This window comes from Nannospalax galili, unplaced genomic scaffold (genome assembly GCF_000622305.1).
Source record: "Nannospalax galili isolate Female #2095 unplaced genomic scaffold, S.galili_v1.0 scaffold335, whole genome shotgun sequence".
Classification (NCBI taxonomy): Eukaryota; Metazoa; Chordata; class Mammalia; order Rodentia; family Spalacidae; genus Nannospalax; species Nannospalax galili.
In genome coordinates this window covers 14814-41931 of record NW_008337842.1, presented here as the reverse complement: position 1 = coordinate 41931, position 27118 = coordinate 14814, and the positions used below count along the sequence as shown (strand labels likewise).

The following is a 27118-nucleotide window of genomic DNA, read 5'->3' as shown; positions in this document are numbered from 1 at the left end:
TCAAAATATTTTTTAAGGGTGGACAGATGGTTCAGGGATTAAGTGAGGGCCTGGGTTTATTTCCTACCACCCACATGGCAGCTAATAACTGTCCTTAACTCTAGTTCCGGGGGGGTCTAACGCTCTTTTCTGACCTCTGTGGTCATTGCATGACATGAATACCGTTACATACATGCAGGCAGAACACACATAAAATTAAATTAATAAGTAAAAATTTTAAAGTTAAAAACCATCTGTAGGCTGAGCACAGCAGTACATATCAATAATCCCAGCCCTTGGGGCTGAAGAGATGGCTCAGTGGTCAAGAGCACTTGCTGTTCATCCAGAGGACCTGGGTTCAATTCCTAGCACCCACATGGCTGCTTACAACTGCCTGCAAGCATGTGGTACATGTATATACACTCAGACAAACACACACATACACATTAAATAACTAAATCTTTAAAAAATAAAAATAATCCCAGCACTCAGAAGTCTGAAGCAGGAGGACTATGAATCCAAGGCCAACTTGGGATACATAGTAAGTTGAGGACCAGCCTAGGCTACATAGTGGGGTTTGAGAAGAGCCTGGATTATACAGCAAGACCTTGTCTCAGAAAACAAAATGTGTTGCATACAGTAATATCTATGATTCTTGTTATCCCATGAACTGACAAGATGAGACGTGGTTGAATACCCACCATGTTTGCGTAGGAGTGGTTTGTGTGGCATAAAGCTACAAGAACTGTGGGGACCAAGGTCTTCCAAGTACCAGGAATCGACTGCTTTGCTGCTCACATTCCTAGTCTCAAGAATTTGCTGCTAAATTTCAGTTGGGGGTTGGTGAAAATCAAGATGTCCTATTTCAAAATCCCATCCAAGTTCACTAGCATCCCAAATTCCAGCCCTGGCAGTTTGGGAGTTTCCTGGGCTCCCACTTAAGGAGGCTTGCTGAGACATGAGTTTGCCCTGTCTAGGGGACAGAGGATGAGGTGGGGGCATGCTGATGAGAAGGCTGTGGCAAATGGAACCCTCCTCATGCCAGGCATCACAGGAGACCAGCCAACAGGATAAGTGCCCCAGTCTCCCGGGAGGCCTCCAGCCTGCTGTCTGAGAGGGGCGGGGCCGGTGCCCTCTAGAAGCGTGCCTTCTGGCAGCTTCCCCGCCCCCCTCCCACCCTCCTTATCCAAAGGCCTCATGCAGAAGGGAGCCATATGGCCCTTTGTGGACACATTTTCCTAGTACAGTATCTTCCCAGTGTGAATGTGAGGCCTGCCGCCCCAGTGTCAGCAGTCCTTCCCCTCCTGCTTCGCCCCTCCCCAGCCAGCCCAAGAGGTAGCAAGTTGTTGGGGGGCAAGCTCACAGAATTGGGGAGCTCTTTGCAGTCAGGGTGAATGACGAGTGTCTCAGCACCCACACTCACACAGAAAACAGTTGAAGTGAAGTCAAATGTCTCAAAGTCAGGTCCCTTTTTAGTATGAATTTGCTGTGTCTCATTCTGAGCACTAATTCCAATTTAATTGCAAGTGGCCTGAAGCCTCTTCAATAGGAGTAACAAATGGTTTGATTTTGTAAACTTCATCAGACTGCATTTTAAATGCGACACAGTAGCCCAACTCGAATGCCAATGAAGCGCTGGAGTAGCTCTCTGTTTACTAATTATCCGTTTTTACTCCAAGCCACGCTGGCTGGCTTGTCTGATTAAATCGGATTTGTGGGCTAGAGAACAGCTAGCAGAGTTTTCTCTATAGTAAACGAGATTGAAACTATGGGCCGCCTGGCTGCACACTGTAAATTATATTTCCTTTTAAAGGGGACGTGTCTCTTTTATTTTGCTGTTGGCCCTCCTGCATATTAAACTTTTATGGCACAGAAATGGACCCGGCTGCTCTAGAAGCTGCCTCTCACCCTCCACCTGGTAGCCCCGCTCCTGTCTGGAATTCGAGGGGATGAATGGGGAGCTCCAGCCTGTGATGCCACCCCAAACCCCTGTCTGCTGCCTCCTTTAATCCCATTTTTCGTCCTCTTTATGCTGGAATTGAATTTTTCATTTTCCTTTTCGTTTTTTCCCCTTCCATTATTTTAAATGGTACTTGGGATGAGATACGTTCTTGGGGATCGTATCGAGTTAGCTAAGAGTTCTACAAAGACCCAACATTTGTGATGTCAATATTAGTAGATATGGGCTGGGGCAGGCAGAGGTTGGCCACGCATCCTGGGTGAGGGGCTGCCAGTGGCCATTACTGTAAGCTCAACAGCAATAGAATAGACGTAATTTCTGAAAATGTAAATGGTTTCTTTTGATCCGTGTGGAGTGACAGACATCCTTTACTCTGAACAAAGTGAAATAAGGCTCACCAAGCATTTGACACCCATGAGCCAGCAGATCAGGGCATGATGTGGCTACTGGCGAGGTGGATGTGTTGAAGGGCCCACTGTCCCCATTTGGAACCCCACTTGGGACAGCTGTGTGTTCTCTCCCTCTGTCTGGCAGGTTCCAGGGTCTGTCTGACCAAGGGCTCTGAGGTTTATTTATTTCTTCCTCTGTCCTTGGTTCTTCTGTGCACACATGCATGTGTACCCACATACACACATACACATACCCCACAAGACACCAAATGCAGAGCACCCTGAGTGAGTTGTAGTGAGACTGAGCTTAACTCTGCTACTTCTGAGACTTTGGCTCCGTGAGCTTCACTCATCTTGCCCTCACGCTTGGTGTCTATCTTTGTGCCTGGAGCTTTTTATGTGTTAATTTGCTTTTGAATGTCCTGCAGCATTAACATACACACTTTTCCCTTTTTGGCCATTGTGTGCTGTACAGTACTGGGAGCCTCACGGTGTCTCTGATAGCCTGGTTACCGTGGGAATGAATGGCCCGCCACACTCTCGGGCCTACAGTCCTCCTTTTAATTGTTGACAGTAAAAAGGATTTAAATGCTGCTTAATTTGTAATCATCTTCTGGGGGAGGAGGGGAACCATTAAAATGTCAGTAAAATGAATATATCTTTTCTCTCTTTTTGGTTTGGTTTTGTTTATTTACAGGGGATGGTTTTTCTTTTCATTGTCAGTGTTTGTCGGATATTTAAATGGCTCTGAAATAATCAGGATTTCATTTATTTTGAGTTTCTGTCTCCCCTGCGCCCTCCCTACTCCATGCTGTCTCTCTGGGTCTTTGTTTGGTCCTGTCTCTCTCCCAATCCTCTTTCTTCTACCTGGGCCTCCTGCCCAGGTAAAGTGATTTTTTTTTTTTCTTTTAAAGCTTCTATTTCTGGACTCTAGATCCTTTTGGGGGAGGGGGCACTCAAGTGACTCTAGGGTTACTAGAAAAATTCACTCCATGGAAAATGTCTTGTACAGTTAAAAATCAGAGAAGATAGAGACATGGCGATCGTTTTCTCTGCGAGTAAGGAAATTGGTCCTGCCGCTGGCCAGGAGCTCTGGAAGCTCTGCGGAGGATGCAACTGTCTGTGCATTGGGCCCTGGATAAGAGCAAGAGACCATAGATTCAGAGGGTTCCATCTACCCTGCCCTCTGTGAGTACTTCCTGGTCTTTGCTATCTCCCTGATGCTGGGGTGTGGGAGAGAAAGTCCCTGCTCCCCATTCTCACCCCAGCAGCCCAACCCTCTTCTGACTCAGACAGGGTTCAGGGCTCCTCAGGCCCAGCTACTTAAGAACTGACCACCATGTGCACAGCCAGTCCTACGAGTCGCTCACTAGGTCTCTAGGATTCATTCCCTAAGGCCTTGCTTCCCCCTCTTGCTAGGAACTCCCATTTCACAGGGACCTTGGGAATGTTTAAGGCCTGGATTGGCACCTAACAGATGTCTAGTCAGTGTCAGATCATTCCTTTGCCTTGCCTTGACTGTTAGCCTATGAAAGTCGAAACCTATGGAATCTCCTTAACTAAAAGGTTGTCAAGTCAGTTTTGGAAGGAAAAAAGACACTTAGCACTATCCTCTGTGGACCTAGAACATTGGCTGTTAGAGATGGGAAAGTCCTTCAAGGATCTTTTACTTTTCCCTTCATTTTACTCACAAAGAGCCCAAGGCCCAGAGGCAGCTAGACACTTGAGCCTTGAGCCAGGGCCTGAGGACAAGCCTTCCAGCCAAAGCCTCCACTGCTTTCTGTCCTCTCTTAAACTTCAATAGGGAGCCTGCCATGAAGGTCACAGGGAAGGCAGGGCTAGAGGACAAAGGCTGGTTTGAATATCCTGGCCTGGCCTTTCCCATACCATCTTGACTTCTCAACACACACTTCAGGAGCCTCTGTTTCTGGAAACCCTCAATATCAGGTGAAGTGGAGTTGGAGGGGCCCTGGTTTCTTACAGTCCCCAATGAAGCTTTGCAGAGTCACCCACTGTCCCCAGAGATCACAGACTGAACACTAGCCGGGAAGACAGATGGACTTAGGAAGGAACTAACCTGCCCCAGATGGAAGCTATAGAAACCTTTTGGTTCTGGAAACCCAGAGAGCTGATAGTATCTCTCTCCTTCTCAACTCCAGTGGAATATACCCAACAGGGAAACTGAGAATGGAGGTTCTATACCGTGGGAGAAGTTGACATGACATCCAGCAGCCCCATGCCCCACACCATCTTTCCTCTAATTTGACCTGGTCTCCAAGACACCTCTCTACTAGAATCAGTAGTCCCTGAGATGCACACCCTTCACACACCAGGGCCGGGCCTGGCCAGGGGAGCTGTAGAATCAGGCTAGGTGAGGCTCCTATGGGCTGCCCTTCTTTTCCTCCCAGGGCTGTTGAAGTTGGTCCAATTTTTCAGTTGTGGGCCAATTAGTTTCACAAATGGGGGTCCCTGTGGTGCCAGGCCACATTTGTTCCGGGCCTGCACATTGGCTGGGCTGCATTGTCCTGGCTCCCACCCCCGTGTGGGCCCATTGTCCTCAATCTCCAGCAGGCCCTGCTTACTGTTGATTTATACAGGCAGGCGTCCTGCGGGCTCTGGGCTTTCCTGCCACAGCTGGCCGAGGTGCTTAAGGCCTTGGACTCCCTGACCTTTGCCCCAGTCCTGCTGTCATTTTGAAAGTTACAGACCAGAGGGCTGCATACCTCTCCGGATTTACTTTCCATGGGCTCCCTTTCTCCTGCCCGCCCCCCCCATTTCCTTCTTGCTCTCCTTGCTTTGACTGAAGAGGCTTTAGTTCATTCTGGAATATCTGAATGGGTCCAGCAAGTAGGCTGGAAAGCCAAGAGGACAGGGGATGCTGGAGAAGTAGGGAGACACAAGAGACAACAACCTTTGTTGAAGCTGCCACTCCTCCTAAGGTACATTCTGAATCTCAAGTTCCTGAAATCAGTGTCTGATGTGAAGTTGGAAGGCATGAAGTAACCCAAAGGAAACCAGGATGTGTGTCCCGTGGCATGTCTCCTCTGTCAGGATCCCTGCATCCTAGAAAGGGGAGCCAGCATATATGAGGTGGGCTAGCCTCAGAGTCTGACAGCACAGAGCAGATCTGGCCTTGATATCACCCCTTTATTCTCTTACAAACCAACATCCCCTCCTGCTTTTTCTTCACCTCCATTCCTTTCTTCGCCACCCCTTTTCTATAGTCCCTCCCAAAGTTTCTGCCCCTCTGGATGGTCTGTTGGAGTGATTGACAAAATTAGTAAATCCATTCATGTTACTTTTATTGTGCAGGTCTCAATAAATCCCGCGTGTCCGAGGCGCACCTTAATGAGCTAGTGAGCTGACAAATTTGTTTACTGTAGCTGGAGGTGCCTGGTAATGAAATGTGCTTGTGTCTGGGCTCACTGCTAAACAAATACACAGTTTCCGGGAGCAGCTCTGCTAGCTGCCACCGCCTGAGGAAGCAGCCACATTCCCCAAGAGGCTGGAACTTGGGTGTGTGCATGTGTTTTGAAAAATGCAACCACTCACTCATCCATTGCTTAGTTTTAAAACAAATTTGAATCAGCTGCCTGAGCCCCTCCCGTTTCTTTTTTGTTATTCATTGAGGAGTCTTCTCCTTTGTCAATACTAAACCCTAACATTTTTTGCTTTCCCTTGTGGAAATGGAAGACTGAAGAAATGTGTAGAAGTCTCCTAAGGTTCTAAGCAGATAAGGAGAAATGGAAGGAGAGGGAGGGAGGGCTGGAGAAGAAGACTTATCAAAGACTGATAAGGCTGAGATGGGCACAAAGGCTAGATGCTAAGGCTTTCTGGGTGAGTTTGAGACTATATGGCTAGTGGGAGGTGACTCTGTAGGAGGCAGACACCTGGACATTAGCTTGATGCTAACTTGACTGGAGGCAAGCCTTTCAAGGTGTTTCCCCAGAGTACAGGGTGAACAGTCACAGGCAGAAAGGGGACTAGTGGAGTGGGACTAAGCTCTGCCACGCTGGCAAGCTGACATTCTGAAGGATCAGTGGGTTGATCTGTTAGCTGGGTAGACTGGACACGCACGATCCTTCTGAAGAAGACAGAATTTCAGGAGCATGACCAAAGGATCCTGCCATTCATGGCTAAAGAGAAAGCTGAAGGGCCTGAAGAGGGGGCTGATGGTCCTTCCCTCCCGTGCATCTCTCCTGAAGAGGAGCCAAGTCCTTGATGATGGCTCAGGGGAAATCAAAGGGAGGAAGTTCTGCAGATGTGAGGGGCTGGGCATTTGTCTTTCTGTCTACCCCCCTTCATCTGCATGCCACACCCCCACCCCCACCCCAAGCTTCTCCATCTTCTTAAGATGCAGACAGAACCTTCTACCTTTGGTGTGAGTTAGCTGCACTGCCCACCCATGTCTCTCTGGCACCGTGGGTGATACTCAGCTCAGCTACCTTCTTCAAAAACCACCTGGAGGCACAGAGGGGAGAAAGCTGGGGGAAGGAAGGGTAAAGGCAACAGTTTAACAGATGACTCTGGCATTTTAGGAAGGATAATATCTGGGGGCCAGCAAAAAGCAGAAAGGCATGTGTGTAGGAGCTGGGGAAGGGGACAAAAGTAGATGTTTCCAGTTTAATTCCAGGTTTTCACACACACACACACACACACACACACACACACACACACACACACACACACACAATTTGATATTCCTGCCTGGAGTGGAGGGGAGCAGCTGTGCAGGGTAGCAAAAGAGATAGCTCTTCCTTGCAGAATGGGGTTGGGCGTGAGGGACCCATCTGTGGGCCATGTTCACACACACACACACACACACACACACACACACCTCGGCACATGCACAAGGAACAGTCCCAGGCTGCTTACCAAAAGAAGTGGGAGTATATTTAGCTCCCTCTGTTCCTTTGATTAAGGAATTGCTTGTCGAGGAAGGTAATAAGAGCCTTGCTCTGAGAAGGTGTAGCACCTGAGCGTTTTCTCCAGCTGCGCACCCCTCCAATCCTGTTCCTACCTTTCTATTAAAGAGCTAATTGGTATGGAAATGGCACAGGTGTAAACACGAGGGTTTGTGTCTCATAATTTCAGACCCTGTCATCACCTGGGTGAGATAAATACCCGCGATCTATGTCATGCCTGCCTCCTGCTCCACCCCGGGCTGGCTTTCTCCCATTTTTTGACTAAAATTAAACTTGTTTTAAATCAAGAGCCTGTGAGTTGTACCTGCCCTGCACCCCAAACTGGCTGTGCTTTTCTTGAGGGCCTGGTATGGGTCACCTTCCCCTGGTGTGATAGCAGTAGGTTGGCACTGTTCCACACTGCCGTCTGTAGCAGCCTAAGTTCTTTTCAGATACCTCTGTTCAAGTGAAGCAGAATTTTTGATGGTGCTGCAGAAAAGAATTTAGGGATGAGTCAGTATGAAGCAGAAATGGAATTTTTAAGAAAAGGTTTTAACAGATTTAAACAGCAGCTTTCCTTCCATTAATCTTCTTAGGAAGAGGTTCCCACCCAAGTATGGGTGTGGGCTTCCCTCTTTAGGGTGATTTCTGAGGTGTATTGGATAGGACTACAACCTGATAAGGTGAAACCATGGGTCACAAAGGTTGTATACACATGGGGGGGGGCAAGAGGGAAGGGTAGGACATGTCTTTTATTTTAAATGGAGTTTCTAGTCTTGCTTAAGAGATTCTTAGACAATCAAGGGTTTACAGTTGGGAAACGAGGAGGCCGTACTGGGTCCTAACATGCTCAGGCCTTCAGCATGGTTCATTCGTGTTCATTCGAAACATCTTTATGTAGAAGGACTGTTAACTCCATGTGGCAACCTTCACAGCAAACTATACTAGAGTTCTTGACCAAATTAGTGAGAGACTTTAAGCAGATGCCTGAGTAAGGGGCTCCCATCCCTTCCCGTGTCCCTTTAACTTCCCCTTTTTCTCCTGCCTCAGTAGGATTGATGCAGACAAATCACAGGTGTTTACATGGCCATCCACGTTACTTTGACCCACGTTCCAAGTCCATCCTTACCGTGCTGTTCCTTCTCCCTAGTTCAAACCTTCTTTGGGAAAATGCTTGGGGGGAGCGTGGTGGGAAACCTAGGCTAAGCCACCCCCTCAATCTCCAGAAAAGGGGGAGGAGTGCTGGCTCCTTGCCCTGATGAAGTAATTCTTTGGGTCAAGACTGAGTGTTGTATTTGACGCACAATGAAAATTATAGACTGCCGGTAAACAATACATTTGTGGGCTTTATTGTCTCAACACTATCTGTCGGTTGCCTCAAAGCAATACCTGGAAGTGAACCTTGGAAACATCAGGTTAGTTATGAATTCTGAGTCTTCTAAGAGAAAATGAAGTCCAGAACTGTGTTAGTCAGCTTTCTATTGATGTAACAAACAACAGAGATCATGAACTGGTAAATAGGAAAGGTTTATTTTGCCTCACAGTTTAGAAAGTTCTAGTTTATGATCCATTGGTTGCTTTTGGGCCTGTGGTGAGGCTGCATATCTTGGTAGGGTGTGTGAAGAGGAGCAGAACTGCTCACCTCACGACAGGAAGTAGGAGAAACAACAGGAAGGGTGGAAGTTCCACTACCTACCTTCAAGGGCACGTGTACAGTGACAGAAGACCTATCTCTAGACCCCACCTCTTAAACTTCTACCACTTCCCAGTTGCACCAGGCTGGGCTGTAAACCTGTAACTTGTGAATCTTAAGGGGGCATTTCTGTTTACAGCCAGATCGAGGGCAATAGTTCTCTGTCCCAGGATCACAAAGCCAAGAAGAATTGTTCTAGCTTGTTTCTCCATTGCTGTGACAAAACACTCTAACCACTACCAACCTGGGGAGGAAAGGGTTTATTTGTCTTACATCTCCCAGGTCACAGTTCATCAGGGAGCCCAAGCTGGAGGCGGGAGCTGGAGCACAGGCCATGGAGGATCGCTGCTTACTGACTTGCTCCCCTGGCCGGTGCTCAGCCTGCTTTCGTATGCAACACAGGCCCACCTGCCCAGGGGTGGCACCACCCACAGTGGGCTAGCCCCTCCCACATCACTCAAACAATCAAGAAGATGCCCCACAGACATGGCCACAGGCCAGTTCTATGGAGGAAATTCCCCAGTTGAGACTCCCTCAACCCAGGTGTGTCATGTCAACACTAAAGCTATCCAGCACAAGAACTGTACCTCTGGGCCAGAGGTGGGGCCTTAGTACTGTTTTACTGCATGATCTGATCCTTTTATGGTCTAGGTTTTTCTGCTTCTGAGCAGCAGAGCTCAGATGTGATGTGGGTCAGGTCAGAAGACAGATGTGAAAGGGAATCAGTGAGGTCAGTAACACTGGCCACCTGAGCATCACCAAGCATTACTGATTGCCAAGGGGAGAGTCGGGGGTACTCTTGGTAATGGCCTTTCTCATAGACTTAGTTCTGAGTTTTCATCAGCCAAGCTGTCCGCCTCTCTACCTTGACCCTACACACTCCCTTCCCACCTTTTGTCACCATCCCAAATGACTTATTCATTCTTCATTGCAACATGCAGTTATTCAGTACCCACCTGCATCAGATCCTGCATGATGTGTTGGGGGAAGGTAAAGATGAGTAGACTCGTTCCTGCCTTGATGGCTCATTCTAGTAGACAGAACTGAATGTCAAAACGAAATGCAGTAAAAGGTTTTATGTGCTGTAACAGTGAGAGTTCAAAGGAAGATGATGTTCTTGGCACCAAGTCTTAAATGGTGTAACTCGTCCGAGATGCCTTTGCTAGGGTCAGCTTCCTGGAAGAAGCAACCCAGAGTGAATAAAACAGCTTAGACTTGAACGTTGTGCAGGGCTGCCATGAGTCACCATCCAGGGTTGTTCACTACACCAGGGTGTCCAGCTGATGGAGAGATGGAGATTAAAATCTAGCTCTCTCTAACTGGCCAACAATGAGGATCTGTTATCTACTCAGAGGAAAGAGACAGGCATTTTTCATTTAAAAAAAAGTCATCATCTGACTGGCATTCACTCTGCAGCCACTTTATAAAGGTCTTTCAGACGGGTGTCTCATTTGATGTTCTTATCAACCATAGCAATATGGAAAAGTATGGACACACCTTAGTCCAGGGAAGTTAAATCACTTGCTCAGAGTCATAAGGGAGGCAGAACGGCAGCCCAGGCTCTCTACTCCTTTCTCTTCTCTCTGCCTTGCTGATCATTTCCAAGGACCATCTTCATCCAGCCTTCCTCCTCCCTGGTGGGACTATCCCTGATGCTATCTTATCCTAAGAATGGAACTCAGGCATTGCAGGAGCAGAGTTAGCACCACAATCTGGGCCCCTTACCCCGCCGCACATCTCACTGCAGCTAATGAATTGCTAATACAATTTTCTAGATAATTTTATTTCCATAGCCCCTCATTTTAATGTGTTTCCAAAGGCTAGCATTTATTTGCTTAATCTCCTAGTGTAATAGAATCGGCCCTGACTCATCATACACGCGAATGATCATCTAGGCAGAAACGATGGCAAATTGTTTAATAACTCACAGCTAGTCTTTAGGTTTTTAACTTGCATGCGCCAATAGTTTTGCTTGTCACACACACACACACACACATACACACACACATACATGCACGTACTTCACTAATTTTAATTTTTTGTTTTTCTTTTTTAATTTTTAAAAATATTTATTATTTTTATTTTGTATGTGTGAGTGTATTGCCTGCATGTAGGTAAGTGCACCTGTGTCATGCAATGCCCGCAGAAGACAGAAGAGGCTGTCAGATCCCCTGGAACTGAAGTTACAGACAGTTGTTAGCTGCCATGTGGGTGCTGGGATTTGAACTCGGGTCTTCTGCAAGAACAACCAGTGTTCTTAACCACTGAGACATCTCTCCAGCCCCAATTGTCTTTTTTTTAAAGTCTCTTCGCTCAGCATGACTGTTGGGGCCCAAACAGAGGAGTGGGGACAGTGGAGACAGGGATTCTGAGTCCTTGCTTTCTTCTCTCCTGATTTGTTGATGGGCAAGTGGCCAGAGACCGTTCTTGAACCTTGTGTGATGTCCCAAGAAGGAACAAGAGACACTGGAAGGACTTTGTAGCATTTCTTTGAACTGGTGATCACACTAACACATACATAACCTTGTCAACAAGGTGCAGATCTAGCTGTCTGGGATTTCTTGGCTACCACTCTTTCCAACCAGAGCCCAGGCCCAGCTCCTAGTAAGCTGTTTACTGAAGGACATTATGTTCTCACCTCTTATCCACAAAACCTGTCCTCGACTTGCTCATAGACAACCTGTCTTATCTATACTTTGGGTGGTATTAATTGGCCATCTCCCCTGACCTGGGACCCAAATTCTCTACTGAGCTCAGCCTTACCCCAGTCCATTGGTAATGGAGTAAGGGTGATAAGTGGACATGAAATGAGTTCAGGCCATTCTGTGACATACCAGTGCAGCAAGAGATCAGAGTTCCATAGGAGACTCGGTCTGCCTGGTGGATGGTACCAGCACCCAGGGCACCTCTGGGTTAGCTTTGTAGGAGTGGAATGTCATTCTAGTGGCATCATTTATACACCCTCTTATTCTGTGTTGGAGATCTCTGAGGAAGAGTAAGGAGAAGTCTTGGCTGACAAAGGCAGGGCTATTCAGGGAGCCTGCTCCCCCTGACTGATTTAAAGCAGCTGTTCGAACACTTGGCCCAATCAGGGCTTTCTGTGGGGAAGAGTTCAGGGTAGAAGGGATGCAGGTGCTGGGAATCTTTGGATTGAAGCAGCCAGGACCACTGTGCTGTCTCACAGATCATGTGGGTAGACTCTGCTTTTGTTAAGCAGGCTGGACCAGCCATTGAGAGACTCACTATTAGCCCTGTCTCAGAAAAGCTCAAGTGGAGAGTGACAGAGGAAGACACACTGATGTCAACTTCTGGCCTCCATACACACACTCACAGGGGAGTTTACCCTATTACATATGCATCCCCTGTGTATGCATGCACACACACGCACACACACACACACACACACACACACACACACAAAATACATTGGGTTCAGTCCCATGGTTTCTAAAATCAAACAGACCAAGATGTTTCTGGATCCCAGCTCAGTGGCTTTCTCACTGTGTGACCTTAGGCTAGTTATTTAATCTCTCTGTTTTTCCATTTGTAGGATAGGGGGCTAAGAATGCCTGCACTATAGAGATGCAGGTTTTCAATGACATGACAACACAGATAAAGCACTTAGCACAATGGTCTTTATTAGTTCCCCTTCCCTTCTGCTCTCAGAGATATAGGGAAAATCGGGTGCTCTTCCCTGGTCAGCCTCCTGGCTGCTGGTAGATAGAGGTTGGTTGCACGTCCCTAGACTTCAGTGTCTGTTAAGAGAGGAGACCACAGGTGAATGGGGGGGGGGGTGGTGGTAAGAAGTTGTCTCTGTCTTCCTACTCATCCATCCCAAACCAGGCTATGCATGGTCCTGTGGGGGCAAGAACCAACCGACCTTCCATTTGCTGTCTCCATTGCTGGCCAGGAAGGCAGCAAAGACTCCTCATGCTGATTGTCCTCTCCTCTTCCCACCTGCTCCAGAAGTGCCCACATTCTGTATCAGACAGCCCATGACTTCCTGCAGCCCTGGCACTCTCTCTACTTTGGACTGCACTGACAGACACCAGGCCTCACTCCCTTTCCTATGGTATCCCTCACACAGGGGACAGCCATGTGGGGCTAAGCACAGGTGCTGCTGTCCAGATGCCAGCACAGAGAGACAAGTAGATGGGCTTGCATTGCGTCTAATATGTTTGGGGAGGGAAATCCAACATGGCGGGCAAGGAGCTACCAGTTAAGACTCAGCTGTAAGGTTAGTCACTTCTGGTAGCCAGAAGATCCAAAGAAGCATCAGGAAGGGTTTGGCAACAAAAAGAAAATGGCAGCCTGTGTTTGTGAAGTACAGACACGACAGAATTGAACGAATATCTCATATGACTCACTAGCTCGAAATCCTTGACAGTTTCCCACTGGTCTTCAGATGGGACCCAGAGCTTTCAGTATGGCTGTCGGGACCCCACATACTCTGCCTTCTGGCTTCTCTTTAGTTTCCTCCTCACTTTCACCCTGTTTCTTCAGCTCCCATTGTTAGGACTGATCATCTGAGCAACCAGCTTTTTTGCCACCCCTGAGTGATCATGGATCCATCATCTAGTCTGCTCTCCATACACTGGATGGCACTGAGATTAGAGCAAGGTCTTTGTGTGTTCTTCCATCATTATATCCCCAGAACCTCAAAGAGAGTCATCCTTGTGGAAAGTATCACAGTGCTAGTTGTTGAATGAAATGACTCTCAAAATTCATGCTTTAATGAATGGCAAAAAGGTTAAAAAGAACCTGCAGATGGCCTCAGGAAAGGACTCAAATCCATGGTCCACCTATGAACTCCATGGAAGTTTGGACTAGTGTCTCTGTGCCTCAGTTTTCTCATGCAGAGTGAGCATAGTATAGCCAGCCTTTCAAAGCTGTGGTTTTAAGTGAATTACATTTCATCAATGGTTAGCCCACATCATCTTGGTTACTGTTGGTTCTCACAGAGTCTAACCTGTCTTCCCACTGCTGTCCCAGGCTCTGTAAAGTCCCTGTGATACAAACCCTTCGTACCCTGCCTTCTCTGGTGCTGCGCTCAAGACACTTGAAAATACACATTTGCTGTTGCCATACATGTGATTTTTTTTTTCCTTCACCAGTCTCTAGGTCTCACTGGGGCTGGGCACGTGTTGATTTTAGTCTCCAGAGCCACATCATAAGTGTTTAGTCAACATTGCATGGCCTGGGCTGTCTTCTGGGTTTGACCTTGAATGTGAAGATTAGGACTGCTGATCCCAAGCTGGCTCCGTCCCCAGCCTACAGGGATGAAAATTTGCACTTGTGTTTTCACCTTGCTGAAGCTCTCCCACTGCTGTTTCTCACAGGGACAGACATGGCTGTCTTCTGTCTACTGTGTGGGAAGCGTTTCCAGGCGCAGAGCGCCCTCCAGCAGCACATGGAGGTCCACGCAGGCGTGCGCAGCTATATCTGCAGTGAGTGCAACCGCACCTTCCCCAGCCACACGGCTCTTAAACGCCACCTTCGCTCACATACAGGTAGGCCGGTTCAGGGGATGGGTGGGGCAGGACCTCTGGGAGCCCATATCTGGACCTAACCTCCAAAGAGGGGGTTCCAGGCACCTTCAGCTTTTCTCTGTCCCAGGTTGGATATACGAAGGCTTCCCAAAGGGCATTTAAAAGTTGACTGTTCTCTCAACCCTGCCTCTGTGGGCCATCTGTTCCTGTCTTTCCATGCACAACACAGAAGATGCTCCTTAAAAAGTCATACTTTTGAGTCCCACCCTCAGGAACTTTGATTCAGTGGTCCAGGGTGGGATCCAGAGTTCAGCTTCACTGGTAAATATTCCCAAGGAATGCTGATACAGATGGAGCTAAAATGCATTTTGAGAAAAATTGATCTAACTCTGTCTGCCATGCCCCCCACACTTTCACTGCCCCTTCTCCGTCTAAGAATACCATGGAAGTAGGCTCCACAGAATACACTAAAAGAATTATCCTGCTTTCTCCACAGTAACAGGAGGCCTCTGCTTTAGTCTTAATGTGGTCTAGGAAAGACAATGAGAGTATTGGAACAGTGGACCATGAGATAGCCCTGCTCAGCCAATTCACATGATGAGGGGGAAGACAAGATCTGTGTGAGTCAAGGAGGCAGGGCCAGGTGCCCAGTCCTGCCACCACCCTCTGGGTTTGAGGGATGGGAGACCTAGTGTCTGAAGTCCCTGCAGCAACCCCTGGTCCTATTCCCCTAGCAGAAGAATAGATGACTTGACTTCCTTCTTTATCCTAAGACAAAATGGAATCATCTCTAACTGTCCCTGGGTAAAAGAATACCCATTTCTGAAAAATCTGTCTCTGTCTCTGTCTCTGTCTCTGTCTCTGTCTCTCTCTCTCTCTCTCTCTCTCTCTCTCTCTCTCTCTCTCTGTGTGTGTGTGTGTGTGTGTGTGTTCTGGTTTTGGGGAATGGCTGGGGTCAGGTCTTTATGTGGGTTGACAGAGTACATGCCCAGGCTTGCTGGAGAGGGCATAAAAAAGCTCTACCTGCCTCACAGAGGGATGGTAGATCCTCTCTGCTCATTCTTAAGAGCCTTGTCACAGCCCAGGGATTGAGTATGCAGCCAGGCCTTACATAGGTGACAGGCTCTGCTGAATAAGGGAGGGGCTTTGCTGGTATGGGCTGAGCCGGCCTGGTCTGCCAGCAGTAGGCACCCTTGCCACAGATCCTGCCTGTGCTCTCCCTTCTGGATGCCATCCTAGTGAGAGGAGCACAATACCATTGCATCACCAAATGGGAATGGATCACCAGGAGCTTAGAACTACCTAAGGCTGCTCAGTGGGAAGGAGGAGGTCCCAATGGATAAGATCCAACAAGAAGGACGGAGGAGGAAGGTTATGCAGAAAGACTTTCTCTACAATGTCTACTTAAGGCTCTCCCCTGAGGCATAGGTACTGCCCCATCAATGCCTCTCTCAACGGCACTCCAAGTTCAGCCTTCAGAAAGATGGTCAGTCAATTTTCAGCCACTTCAGAGTATGCCACTGGGTCAAGTCTCTTGGTTTCACATGACATGAATGGTTTCAGTCCTAAGTCCACCCAGATTGCACCTTGCCTTGCCCACGCCAACTTTTCAGAGCTCAGGTAGCCACATGTTAGCCCTGCTCTATCTACCCTGTGAGCCATGCTTCAGGTCCCCATCATGGACGGAGTTTGAGAGAAGCCCTTGCTTATTCTAGAAACACAGACATGTGTGCCCCTTGTGAACACACACACAAACACCCCTCGATTTTCACATGGACCCAGCACAGGCTCTGCACACACCCCCTACCCCAATGCCTCCTTAATATTCCGTTGTTCTTGGCCCATTTGCTGCTGCAGCCGGGTATTTAGCATCGGCAGCTGTGTTTGGTAGGTTAGTCCAGCCGTGCACTTGGCATTGATGGATCCCTGATTCACACAGCTCATCATAAAATAAATTCAGCTGTGCTGAAGAGAGGTTCTGAGAGGGAGGGGCCTGTGGACCCCAGGGGCTGGGGTTGAGGTGGGAAGGATGACACTGGGCTTGGCCAGAGCCAGGGAAACCACTAGGGAATGAGAAACTGGGGAAGGAGGCGGGTCACAGGTGCCCTGGGCAGGCCAGAGGGGCTCTAATTAGTCTCGTTTGTCCTGCACTTAATGTCAAGCTCATTAACGTGTCTACAGAGTTAATCAACATACCACAAATTGGATTTTGACTTCTGCCGCCAGTTTTATGTACATTATGGCCAATGTGACACGATTAGTTCTTGGGGTAGGGGTTGCGGGTCCTGTGGCCACCTAGCTGTAAAACTTGGGTGGGGTGGGGTGGGCATGTGTCTTGTCAGTTTTGCTTTTTTTTCACTCTGCCAGTTCTTTTTAGTTCTTTCCCAGGGCAGACTCAAGAGAGTTACTATTTAAACTCATTTAACATGTGATCCACTTCATAATTAAATTCATAAAAATCTGATCAAACAAACCCCTCAGTTGTTTGTTAAACTCTGAGGGCCCCCCTCTGGAGGCAAGAGGCACAGACAGGCAGCCAGCCCTCCTCACCAGCTTCCCCTGGGGCTGGGTGACTGCCGATGTACGTTTTAATTACCGGCTCCGGCTGAAGTCTCACGTGGTCTTTGCTTTATTTATTTATTTATATCTTAATGAGGATACTGAATCTTTGATTAAAGTCGTAATCGTTGCCAATTCAGGAAGGAGGGGGAGTGGATGTCAGACCAGACAAGGCCACGTGTGCAGACACACACAGAGAGGGAGTGACGTGCAGGCTCACACACACACACACAGACTGCCCCTCATTCTGGTAGTCCCAAAGTCAATTAGTACCAGCATCAGTAAGGGCTGGTCTCTTGGCTTTGATAGGGCTGGAGTTTGGGGAACAGGTGCTCCTTATAGAACTAGCATTGAGAGGACAGGCTTCCCAGAACTCTAGGACTTAGCCCCAGATCTGCATGTGAGAGACTCCACTAGCCAGCAATACTTCTGAGCCAGGCCAGTGCCCCTTAAAGAACTGGATAGAGAGATGGCTTCTTTGAGTTTCTTCGATGGAGCCTCCCCCAACTCCTGCCCCCCAGGTCCTCAATGCTTTTTGTAAATCTTCCACCCATGAGTCAGTCAGTCAGTGAACAGACCCCAGATCCACTCCCCACAGAGCCTTTAAACCCTTCAGAGCAATCAGAGGAGGTGAGAATTTATGTGGGTACAGGGGCCTGTATTCAGGAAGGGGGAACATTTGGTTAGCGGCCTGTGGTGGGGAGACAGTGTAGAGAGTAAAATATCATTTTAAAGAGGAAGTGGAGGCACAGGCATGCGAGTCTATAAGGAGAAGGACAATTTATGCCCAGGCACGAGCGCAGTTTGACATGAGGATAATGAAAAAACGTAGGTCATTGTGGATGACTTAAACCTTCAGCAGCTGAAGAGAATGTATGAAATGCAGAGGACATTACACGGTTGGCAGCCTCGCACATCTGCAGAGGGACAAGTGAAATACAGTGGGCCATTCTTTACCATAAACTGTGGTTGTTGGAGATGCAGCCGGGAGAAATTGTAATTACAGTGACAAGACGAATCAGTGATATTTAAATATTCATGAACAAAGTCTGGGGTGATCAATCTATCTTTATTGTCTGTGCCCTCACTCCTGTAATAAATAAGTAGCTTACCTTTCATCCCCCAGGCTCCCTACTTCTGGTACAAAAATGCAAGGTGGTAATCCCATCCCTTACCCCACAGGGATTTAAGAGTAGGTGTCCCAGGAGGAGAACAGGGGGCCAGTGAACATAGATTCTAGACTCAGGAAGGATTGTTCTTCTCAGTTCCATACTTAGCATTCTTGAAGAGTTGGTTCTGAGTCACTCCTGGGCAAGCACTGGGCTACAAGGGAGGGTGAGGTGCCTTAGCCTCCAGGTGCTTCCTCTCTAGAGGCATGGTGAGCCTGCCAATGGATCCAGTACAACACAGCCTTTAGCCAGACTCTAGGTATGTTGGGCCTTCCAATGGATACAATACAACATGGTATTTAGCCAGACTCCAGAACCAGATCAGAGCTGGAGTCCCAGCCTAGCAACTTACTAGCTTGGGACAGTGCTTGAGCATCTCTAAGCAACTCATTTCTCTCTCAGATAACTTCCATGATCATGTGACATGATCTCTGTCACATCCTCAGCATAGCAGTGAGGCCATTTAAATGGGAAAGAATCTTTTTTTTTTTTTTTTTAAATCACACTTCTATAAGTAAGAGGCCCAAAGTGTTGAATATTCCAGTCTTTGGGGACAGAAAAGAAAGTGTGCCTGGGGAACTGATGGGAAGCTTCCGAATGAAGATGCTGGACGAGCTGGGCTTTGAAGGGTGGATAGGTGTTCACCATTAAAAGAGGAAATGGAGAGATGATAGCAGAGTTAGTCAGTGGAACAGGAAGAAGACAGAGAATAGTTGAGGGAGCAAAGAGAAATTCTCCAAGTTGGAGGGACCTTTTGGAGGGTGCAGAAGTCAGGCTGGTGTGGCACCTGACTGAACCAGTGGACAGGGAGAAGAGACAGTATGAAGAGGAGGCAAACAAGGTCTCAAAGCCCTGGGCTCTGCTGCACCTTTGGGGTTGGGGGTGGGGAGCTGCTTTCTGGGAGTTGCTGCTCTTGACTGAGCCAAGTGGGCTTTCTTTTCCTTATTCTGGTCATTATCCCATGGATGACTGTGGGACCACAGTAAAGTCTGGATGTGTGCGCATATGTACTGGCTGTTCATGTTATGGGAATCAACAGACACTGTTGATGGTGAAGTCATCTTGGAAGGTGGTTAAACATAGGCCATCCCAGGACACCAAGCATGCCCTGCTGTCCCCTGATGCAGGGACAGAAGGAAGCAAGGGCCTGATTCAGTCCCTTGAACCCACAGGTGATCACCCATACGAGTGTGAGTTTTGTGGCAGCTGCTTCCGGGATGAAAGCACACTCAAGAGCCACAAGCGCATCCACACAGGGGAGAAGCCCTACGAGTGTAACGGCTGTGGCAAAAAGTTCAGCCTCAAGCACCAACTGGAGACACACTACAGGGTGCACACAGGTACCACGGGCCAGGGAGGGGCCCTGGGTTGGCTCTGGGACCTGGGGGCGGGTGTGGGAAACAGATGGCTCCTCAGAAAAGCCCAAGGCTCAGCCAGAGAGAAAAGGTTCTATTAAGAGATAACATGGGGGGCAGGGGACTGGAGAGATGGCTCAGTGGTTAAGAGTACTAGCTGCTTTTGCAGAAGACCTAGGTTCGGTTCCCAGCACCCACATGGTGACTAACGACTTTCTATAATTCCAGTTCCAGGGGATCTGATGCCCTCTTCTGGTCTCCATGGACATTGCACAACATGGGTGCACTTACATATATGCAGGCAAAACACTCATACACATGAAATAAAAATAAAGAAATGTTTAAAAAAAAACTAATATAGGGCCAGGCATAGTGGCATACACCTTTAATCCCAATACTTGAGAGGTAGAGGCAGGCGGATCTCTGTAATTTCTGGCCAGTCTGATACACATAGTGAGTTCTAGGCTTGCCAGGACTATATATTAAGACCCTATTTCAAAAGGGGGAAGGGGACTGTGTGTGTGTGAGAGAGAGAGAGAGAGAGAGAGAGAGAGAGAGAGAGAGAGAGAGAGAGTAGTCTGAGTACCATGAGCCCTTTCAAGACCAAAGAAGACATTTCTAATCAGTTGTGGCAGACATTAGTAATCAATCATAGGCTACTGTCTCATGAGCCCAGTCAGCCCCCTGAAGCAACCTCACAAAAATAGTTGAGGAATACCATGCAAAATGATGCCTATTCATGAGTCTTAAATTAGGGTTAAGTTGGCCAGGTGAGTGAAAAGTGAAATGGGGGTGGCTTCATGATGCTCTATCTAGAGTTAGAAGCAGAATCAAAGGGCAGTTAAGTAAGTTGTGATAAGGGTCAGGAAATGGTGACTTTAGATCAGGGTCAGTTCTGAGAGGAGCAGATGTAGTTAATAACCCCTCCATGGGTAGAATGTTTTACCATTTCAGATTGTCCCCACATGCCTTCTCAAATAGAAGAAATATGAGCATCTGTCCTCTTTGGGGTCTGAGGACAGACAAGTGGACATTGTCTAGATTTCTAGAAGTTCCAGAGTCCGAGGCAGCAGAGCCCTGAAGCTGGCCTAGACCTACTGGGAAAGCCTATTTTTACCCCATTTCAAGTTCAATGACATCATCTTGGTTGCTTAAAATTGGCCTTGGTGGGAGTATTGACAGCACAGCAATAGAGCTGAGTGTTTTTGGAGAGCTGGTTGTTGAACTCACCCCCAGCACACTGCCTATGGGGGGAGGTAGGATTTCCTGTGAGGCTGAGATGGTGAAACCTAGCAAACTAAGAAGCACTCTGTGATCAGTGGAGACAGCACCCAACCCAGAGGAAGGGGGAGATGTAACCTTCACTTGCTTATGGAGGAGGCAGCCAGCAGGAATAGGAGGCAGAACTCTGTACTCTGGCCTCTATTTTGAGACCCCAGGAGAGGATGGGGTACTCATTGATGACAACATGAGTGACCCAGGGGATTTTCCAGAGCCCTGGGGTTTCCTTAGCCCCTTGTTGGGGATGTGACCTGCATGCAGATCATTAAATGCATCGGCAATGACTATTGTAAATAGCTGGTCGATAGTTAGATCACTTTGACTGTTCATTACTTCATTATTTGCTGGGGCCTCTGCACGGAGGAGTATTGATAGGGAGATGGCTGACCAGTTAATTACTGTATTGAAACAAGGTTCCCTTACATCCTCTGCTCAGCTCCAGGGAACTCCAGTGAGGGGAGGGGCAGTCTGGATGACAGGCTAGGGTGTGGTTGTGTCCTCTGAGGTTCTCTACACTGCCCCTCCCCCTATTCTAGCTCCAGAGGCAGAAGCAGGGTCCAGGGGAGGCTCTTAGAACTTTAATAGGTAGATTAAAACAGGGTGTGTTGGAAGGACTCTGGGTTCCTTAGATTCCCCCACCCCTCCTCCTTGCCATCTATAGCCCTAAAAGGACTTCACTCACTCTTCTACTCCCCATGGATGAACTGTGCTATGAAGAACCACCCCAAAGGACTTCAGGGTCCTACTACCTCCTTCCAAGGCATCCATTTCCTTAATTAGAAGAAAAGAACCCATGCTTTAAGATAGGAAGACCAGGGGCCAAAGCTGTGCTGTGAGTCCTATAGTCACTAGCCACAGTAGTCTATTTATAGTCTCACAAAATAAAGCAAAAGTGTAATGTCCCAGTAACAGCCACACCAAGAGTCCTGTATGACTAATGGCTACCATGTCGGATGGACCAGCCATTATCTTGGGAATTTCTGGTGGAGACTGGTGGGCTAGAGGAACAGACATTCTCTAACAAGCCCAAGGGTGGTACAGAGTCCTTGCGGTCCTCACATTCTCCTGCCCTGTCTTGTCACAGGTGAGAAACCCTTTGAGTGCAAGCTCTGCCACCAGCGCTCCCGGGACTACTCGGCCATGATCAAGCACCTGAGAACACACAACGGCGCCTCGCCCTATCAGTGTACCATCTGCACGGAGTACTGCCCTAGCCTTTCCTCCATGCAGAAACACATGAAGGGCCACAAGCCTGAAGAGATCCCCCCCGACTGGAGGATAGAGAAGACTTACCTCTACCTGTGTTATGTGTGAAGGGGGAACCCTGCATGGTAGATCAGCAGCGGGAGCCAGTAAAGCTAGAGTAAGACAAAGTGAAATGACTGTTCAAAGAAAAGGAAAAAGAAAGAAAAATAGAAAAGAGAAAGAAAGGAGAAGGAACCTGGTAGTTATTTGGCCTTGGGTTCTCTCTGGGGCTCCAGGTAACCTGGATGTTAAGCTACTGTCCCTTCCCTGGGCCCTCTCTTTTGGGTGGGTGGAGGTGGGTTTGCTTATTCACATGGTGATATATTTTTCTCCTCCCTCAGCCTAGACCCTCCTTTTGTGTCCAGAAACAGAGACCAGAAAGCAGGTGTGAGGCCTTCTGGTCAGAGCCACAGCCTCTCCCCTTAACTCTTCCTTCTGCCTCTTTAGAAAAGGGTCAAAGGGAAACAGAAAGGAGGCCTAAGACGATGAGGGATCCCCTGGTTGATGCTCAGAATGACAGCTCTGATGTGCTAGGGACAGACTGAGAAGTAGAAGGACTCTCTTCTGCCCAGCCACATCTGGGTGCCCTTCATGGACTCTGAGAGCCTCATGGCTCTTATCCCTCAGCTTCCTGCCCCTGCTTGATGCCTGTCCTCCTAGGACCCGAGGGGCTCATACCCACATGGATCTGGGCTATATTTCACCACCTCAGGGGGAAAGCTGCGTCTAATTCCAGAGCCCCTTCCTCCCCTTAGCTTTCTGAGAACTCAGAACAAAATTAATCAGACACCCTGACCCAGCCAAACCCCCTCCTGGGCAAGATTCCTGCTGAGTTACTTTCTGCTTACAAAATGGAAACAAAATAAACAGAAAACCAACTAAATATATTCCATCCCACCATCCAAACAAGCACACATTGCTACAACCCCATTTTAGTTCCTTGAGGAAGGAATCCGTCATCCTGTCTAAAGGGTCCCATTGTCTAAGAGGAATGGATGCCCTCCCGCAGGTGAGCAATATACCTACAGGAGGGAACAGATGCCCTGCCTGTGCGGCACTGGGTTACAGTCATACTGGGGATCCAATAAGCAAAGGGCCTGGGGAAACCCCAGACCCAGGGAGCCCAGTGGGAACACTGGGATCTGGAGATGAGCACAGAATTCCTGGCTCAGGGTCTCCCTCATCCCCCAGGGAGCAGTGAGGAGGAGCTGATGGCGCTTAGGCCTCTTGTGTTTGCTTCGTTAGCACATTGTACTTGAATTACCTCAGTTTTTTGTTTGTTTGTTTGTTTTTGGTTTTGTTTTTTTGTGACCTCATGAGCTTTTTAAACCCCTGTTTCTTTTGGGGAGCTGGGGGTTGAGAGAGTTGGAGAAATGAGGAGGGTATACTATTCTGTTCTAGTGTAAATGAATATTTGGCTTTGGACTTGACCTGGTGGGGGGCCTCCCCTTTCCTGTCTGGAAGTGATAGGAAGAAAAGGAACACTCAGGATCTGAATGGGAGGCCAGGAGAGCTAAGAAGGTGGGGTGGAGGGGACAGTGACTGGGTCTTGTCCTGCCCATGGGTCACTTAGGAGTCACTGCTGGCGTTGCCCAGGGCTCAGACCATCAGTGCCCACCTTTGGTTCAGCCTGAAGCACTCTAGAGAAAAGTCCTACTACTATTAGGACTTTCTGGGCTGGTCAGACTTGAGGGGGCCTGTGTTATTAAGATATATACAACCATATGGTTCCCTCCGTGTGCCATCATCACTGCCAAAATTAGTGTACTTTCATGGCCAATGTGTTTGTTTGTGTGTGGTGGGGGGTGGCCCAGCCTGGGCTTTATTGTGCTGGGCGGGGTGTGGTTTTTCTAAAAGCTACCTCTTATGTTTGTCCAGTCGCTTCTCCTTCCGCCCCTGTTGCTGCTTTGCCTCCTCCCTTCAACTCCCGCCCCAACTTTGGAAAGCACATTTGCAATATTCGTATTTGCTTTGGGATGGACCTTCCGTTTCATTGCATGTTTTATGTGTAAGATATTCTGTTGCCGTTGTTTTTATTCTTTCTCTCTCTGAGAAAGTCATGGCTGCGTTTTGATCTTAGGTTTTAAAAAGTGGTTTAGGGAAATGGTTTGGTGGGGAGAATGGTTGTAGGATACAGCAGGAAGTTGGAGGGACGGGTGCTGCTGTAGTCACTCCCCCGTCCCTCAGTCCCCATCCCTGTGGCCCTCCCCTTCAATCTCATCCACTGTATCTGAAGGCCTTAATAATTGTGTGTTAGGAGGATGTGGAGTAGATACTTGTCTGTGGACTGTGGATTGGGGATGGTAAAGTAGGGAGGATGCTGTTTTGCAGCCCTAGTGATGACTTAGTGGGTTGGAAAGGAAAAGGATTTAAACTTGAAATATGTGACTAGGAACAGTTTGTCATGTTTATAATGTGAAAAGAGTGAAATCTTTTATGGGGAGGAGCAGTTTTTAAGAAACCATTATGCACTATGGCTTCCTCCCCCAGTTTAGAGAGGAAAAAGATGTGTGTGGGGGGACTGCTGACCCTCAGGGGATCTGTAAATCCCAGAAAGCAGTATTTTTAACAGCAAGCTGTCATTCAACATTTGGTGGCGAAGGGAAAAAAATATCAAAAATATCCATACAACCAGCTGGTCCTTCTCTTCCCTGGCCTTCCCACTCAGCCTGTCCCCCCACCCTGCCCATTCATAATATCTTGAGAGGGCTGAGCTGATGATCTTTACAAATTGTAATATTTTTGTAATATTTGTTAGTTTTCATCAGTTCTATGGGACTTTGCTCTTTACTTTTGTAATGTGAGTAGGAAAAAAAGATTAAAAAAAAAAAGAAGGAAAAAAGAAAAAGACAAAAAAAAATGTTTTACCAACAGCTCCCAGAAAGCAGTATTTTTAACAGCAAGCTGTCATTCAACATTTGGTGGCGAAGGGAAAAAAATATCAAAAATATCCATACAACCAGCTGGTCCTTCTCTTCCCTGGCCTTCCCACTCAGCCTGTCCCCCCACCCTGCCCATTCATAATATCTTGAGAGGGCTGAGCTGATGATCTTTACAAATTGTAATATTTTTGTAATATTTGTTAGTTTTCATCAGTTCTATGGGACTTTGCTCTTTACTTTTGTAATGTGAGTAGGAAAAAAAGATTAAAAAAAAAAAGAAGGAAAAAAGAAAAAGACAAAAAAAAATGTTTACTACCAACAGCAAAATGCCCCTTTGTGTGTGTGTGTGTGTGTGTGTGTGTGTGTGTGTGTGTGTGCACTCTGTGTATGTGGTTATGTGTGAAGTCACACTGTGTTGTCTGTGCTAGTGTCTCACTGTTGGATATTACTCACTCAGCACCAACCTGCCCTATGCATCCCTGAGGGCTTCAGGGATCCTGGTGAGAGCCAGGGGCAGCTAGAAGGGGTACCTCTATATACTGTTCCCTTCCCTCTGTTCCCCCTACAGCCCTAGACACCCCAAGAAAGTCCAACATGCCTGTTCCCCTTCCATTGCATTTCCTCTTTCTCAACATGCCTCTCCTACAAAGAGGAAATGGTTCTAAAGTTTCCAGAGCCTTCTCTGCCAGGCCTGATGACCATCGGGAAGGTAGGAAGCTTCCAGGAGGCCTTCTTGGTGTCTGCAGTGCAGGAAGTCAGGGAGGCTAGGGGGGTGGATGCATTTCCCTTCTTAGGGAAGCACAGACTGTATTTCCTCCCTTCATCTCTGAGCCTCCTGGCTTGGTACCCCTCTGCCTTCAGCACCCCTCTGCCCTCTGTTTTCTTACAGTACCCAGGCTTGCTACTGCCTTATCCAGTCTGGTGAACCTTCTTTAGCCTAGCAAATCCAAGCTGCTTAACAGTCCCTTCCCCTGCCCAGCTCCTATGAGTGAGTCCCTTAATGCTATTGGTGACCCTTTACTCACTCAGTGTTCCTTCCCTATTCACTCCTTTGCTCATTTAAAGCATTAAAATCCTATGTGTATATAGGATAGACAAATATATATATATAGAGAGAGAGATATAGCAAGAGAGATATAAAATAGAAAATGTCATTGCTTGGCTGCTTTACAGGAGGCCACAAAGAAGAGGAAGGCAGATCTGGGGCACAAGGGTGGACCAGGGACTGGGGAACCCAGTGATTCAGTACAATCCAGGGTTGTGACACGGGCTTGTTTAATCTTTGTGCCTGAACAGTTTTTCCATGTTGAGAAAAGAAAGAAAGAAAGAAAGAAAGAAAGAAAGAAAGAAAGAAAGAAAGAAAGAAAGAAAAAAAACGCTGCAATTTTTCACAAGTGTGTGGTATGCTTCTGGGTGCTATGGGTACAAGGTGGAAGGGCCACGGGGGCCCTGCTTAGAAGAGCAAGCAGGGGCAGCTTTTGGTTTGGGGCCATGTGAGGGGGAGGGAAAGTAGAGTGGGCAGACTTTGGCCAATACCCTGGCAAGTCAGACTAGAGTGGAAACTGGGGGCACCAGGATGCAAGACAAACAATCCAGAACTATCTGGGGCTCAAGTCATGAATTTTTTCCTTGACCCGTTGTCATCTTTTCCCTTCCACCTCATCTCCTTCTCCCCTAGCACTTCTGGCTTGGGTGCTGGGACTGCACTTACCTGGAGATGCCCATGGGCAGACAAACAGCAAGACTAACCCTACGTGATGGGATAGATGAGAAGAGTCAAAAAATAAAAATAAAAATAAAAAAGTAAGAGAAGCCCAAGAAACAGGTGCAGGACAAACCAGATAGACTCGGTCAGAGGAAAGGATGAGGAAAAAAGAGTGCAAGTCCCAGCCAGCCTGCCTGCCTGCCAGCCAGCCGCAGCGCGACTCCCCTTGGCTCCTGGGCAGCCCACTTTGCAGACAGGGTCCCTTCTCCCCGTGTGTAACATAGTCTTTGTTCACATAGTGTTATGCATGATCCTTGTAAGGTGAAGAAGCCGTGGTGATGTACCATGCCATCCGCCCTATATATAAAGATAAATAAATATATATATATATATATGTATGTAAGTTATAGCACTGAGGGCTCCGCGGCCCTGCTGGACCAAGCAAAACTAAGCCTTTTGGTTTGGGTAATATGTTTGTTTTTTATTTTCTTTTTTTTGTGGCTTTTTT

At 47.8% G+C, this 27118-nt stretch overlaps 1 protein-coding gene and 1 long non-coding RNA gene across 6 annotated transcripts in view; both read left to right on the top strand.

The window, feature by feature from the left end:
* The window catches only part of Zbtb16 (zinc finger and BTB domain containing 16), a 193203-nt gene extending 168569 nt beyond the window's left edge, over positions 1-24634 (top strand). For all 5 annotated transcript variants that reach the window (XM_008832739.3, XM_008832738.3, XM_008832736.3 and 2 more), the window contains exons 5-7: positions 14265-14435; positions 19315-19482; positions 21863-24634. In XM_008832739.3, the coding sequence (XP_008830961.1) occupies positions 14265-14435; positions 19315-19482; positions 21863-22092 (569 nt within the window). In that variant the 3' untranslated portion in view covers positions 22093-24634. The remainder of the gene's footprint in view (positions 1-14264; positions 14436-19314; positions 19483-21862) is intronic.
* A 280-nt stretch (positions 24635-24914) lies between these two features.
* LOC108490845 overlaps positions 24915-27118 on the top strand; it is a 3368-nt gene continuing 1164 nt past the window's right edge. The window contains exon 1 of the long non-coding RNA XR_001872436.1: positions 24915-26597. This is a non-coding gene — a long non-coding RNA (uncharacterized LOC108490845). The remainder of the gene's footprint in view (positions 26598-27118) is intronic.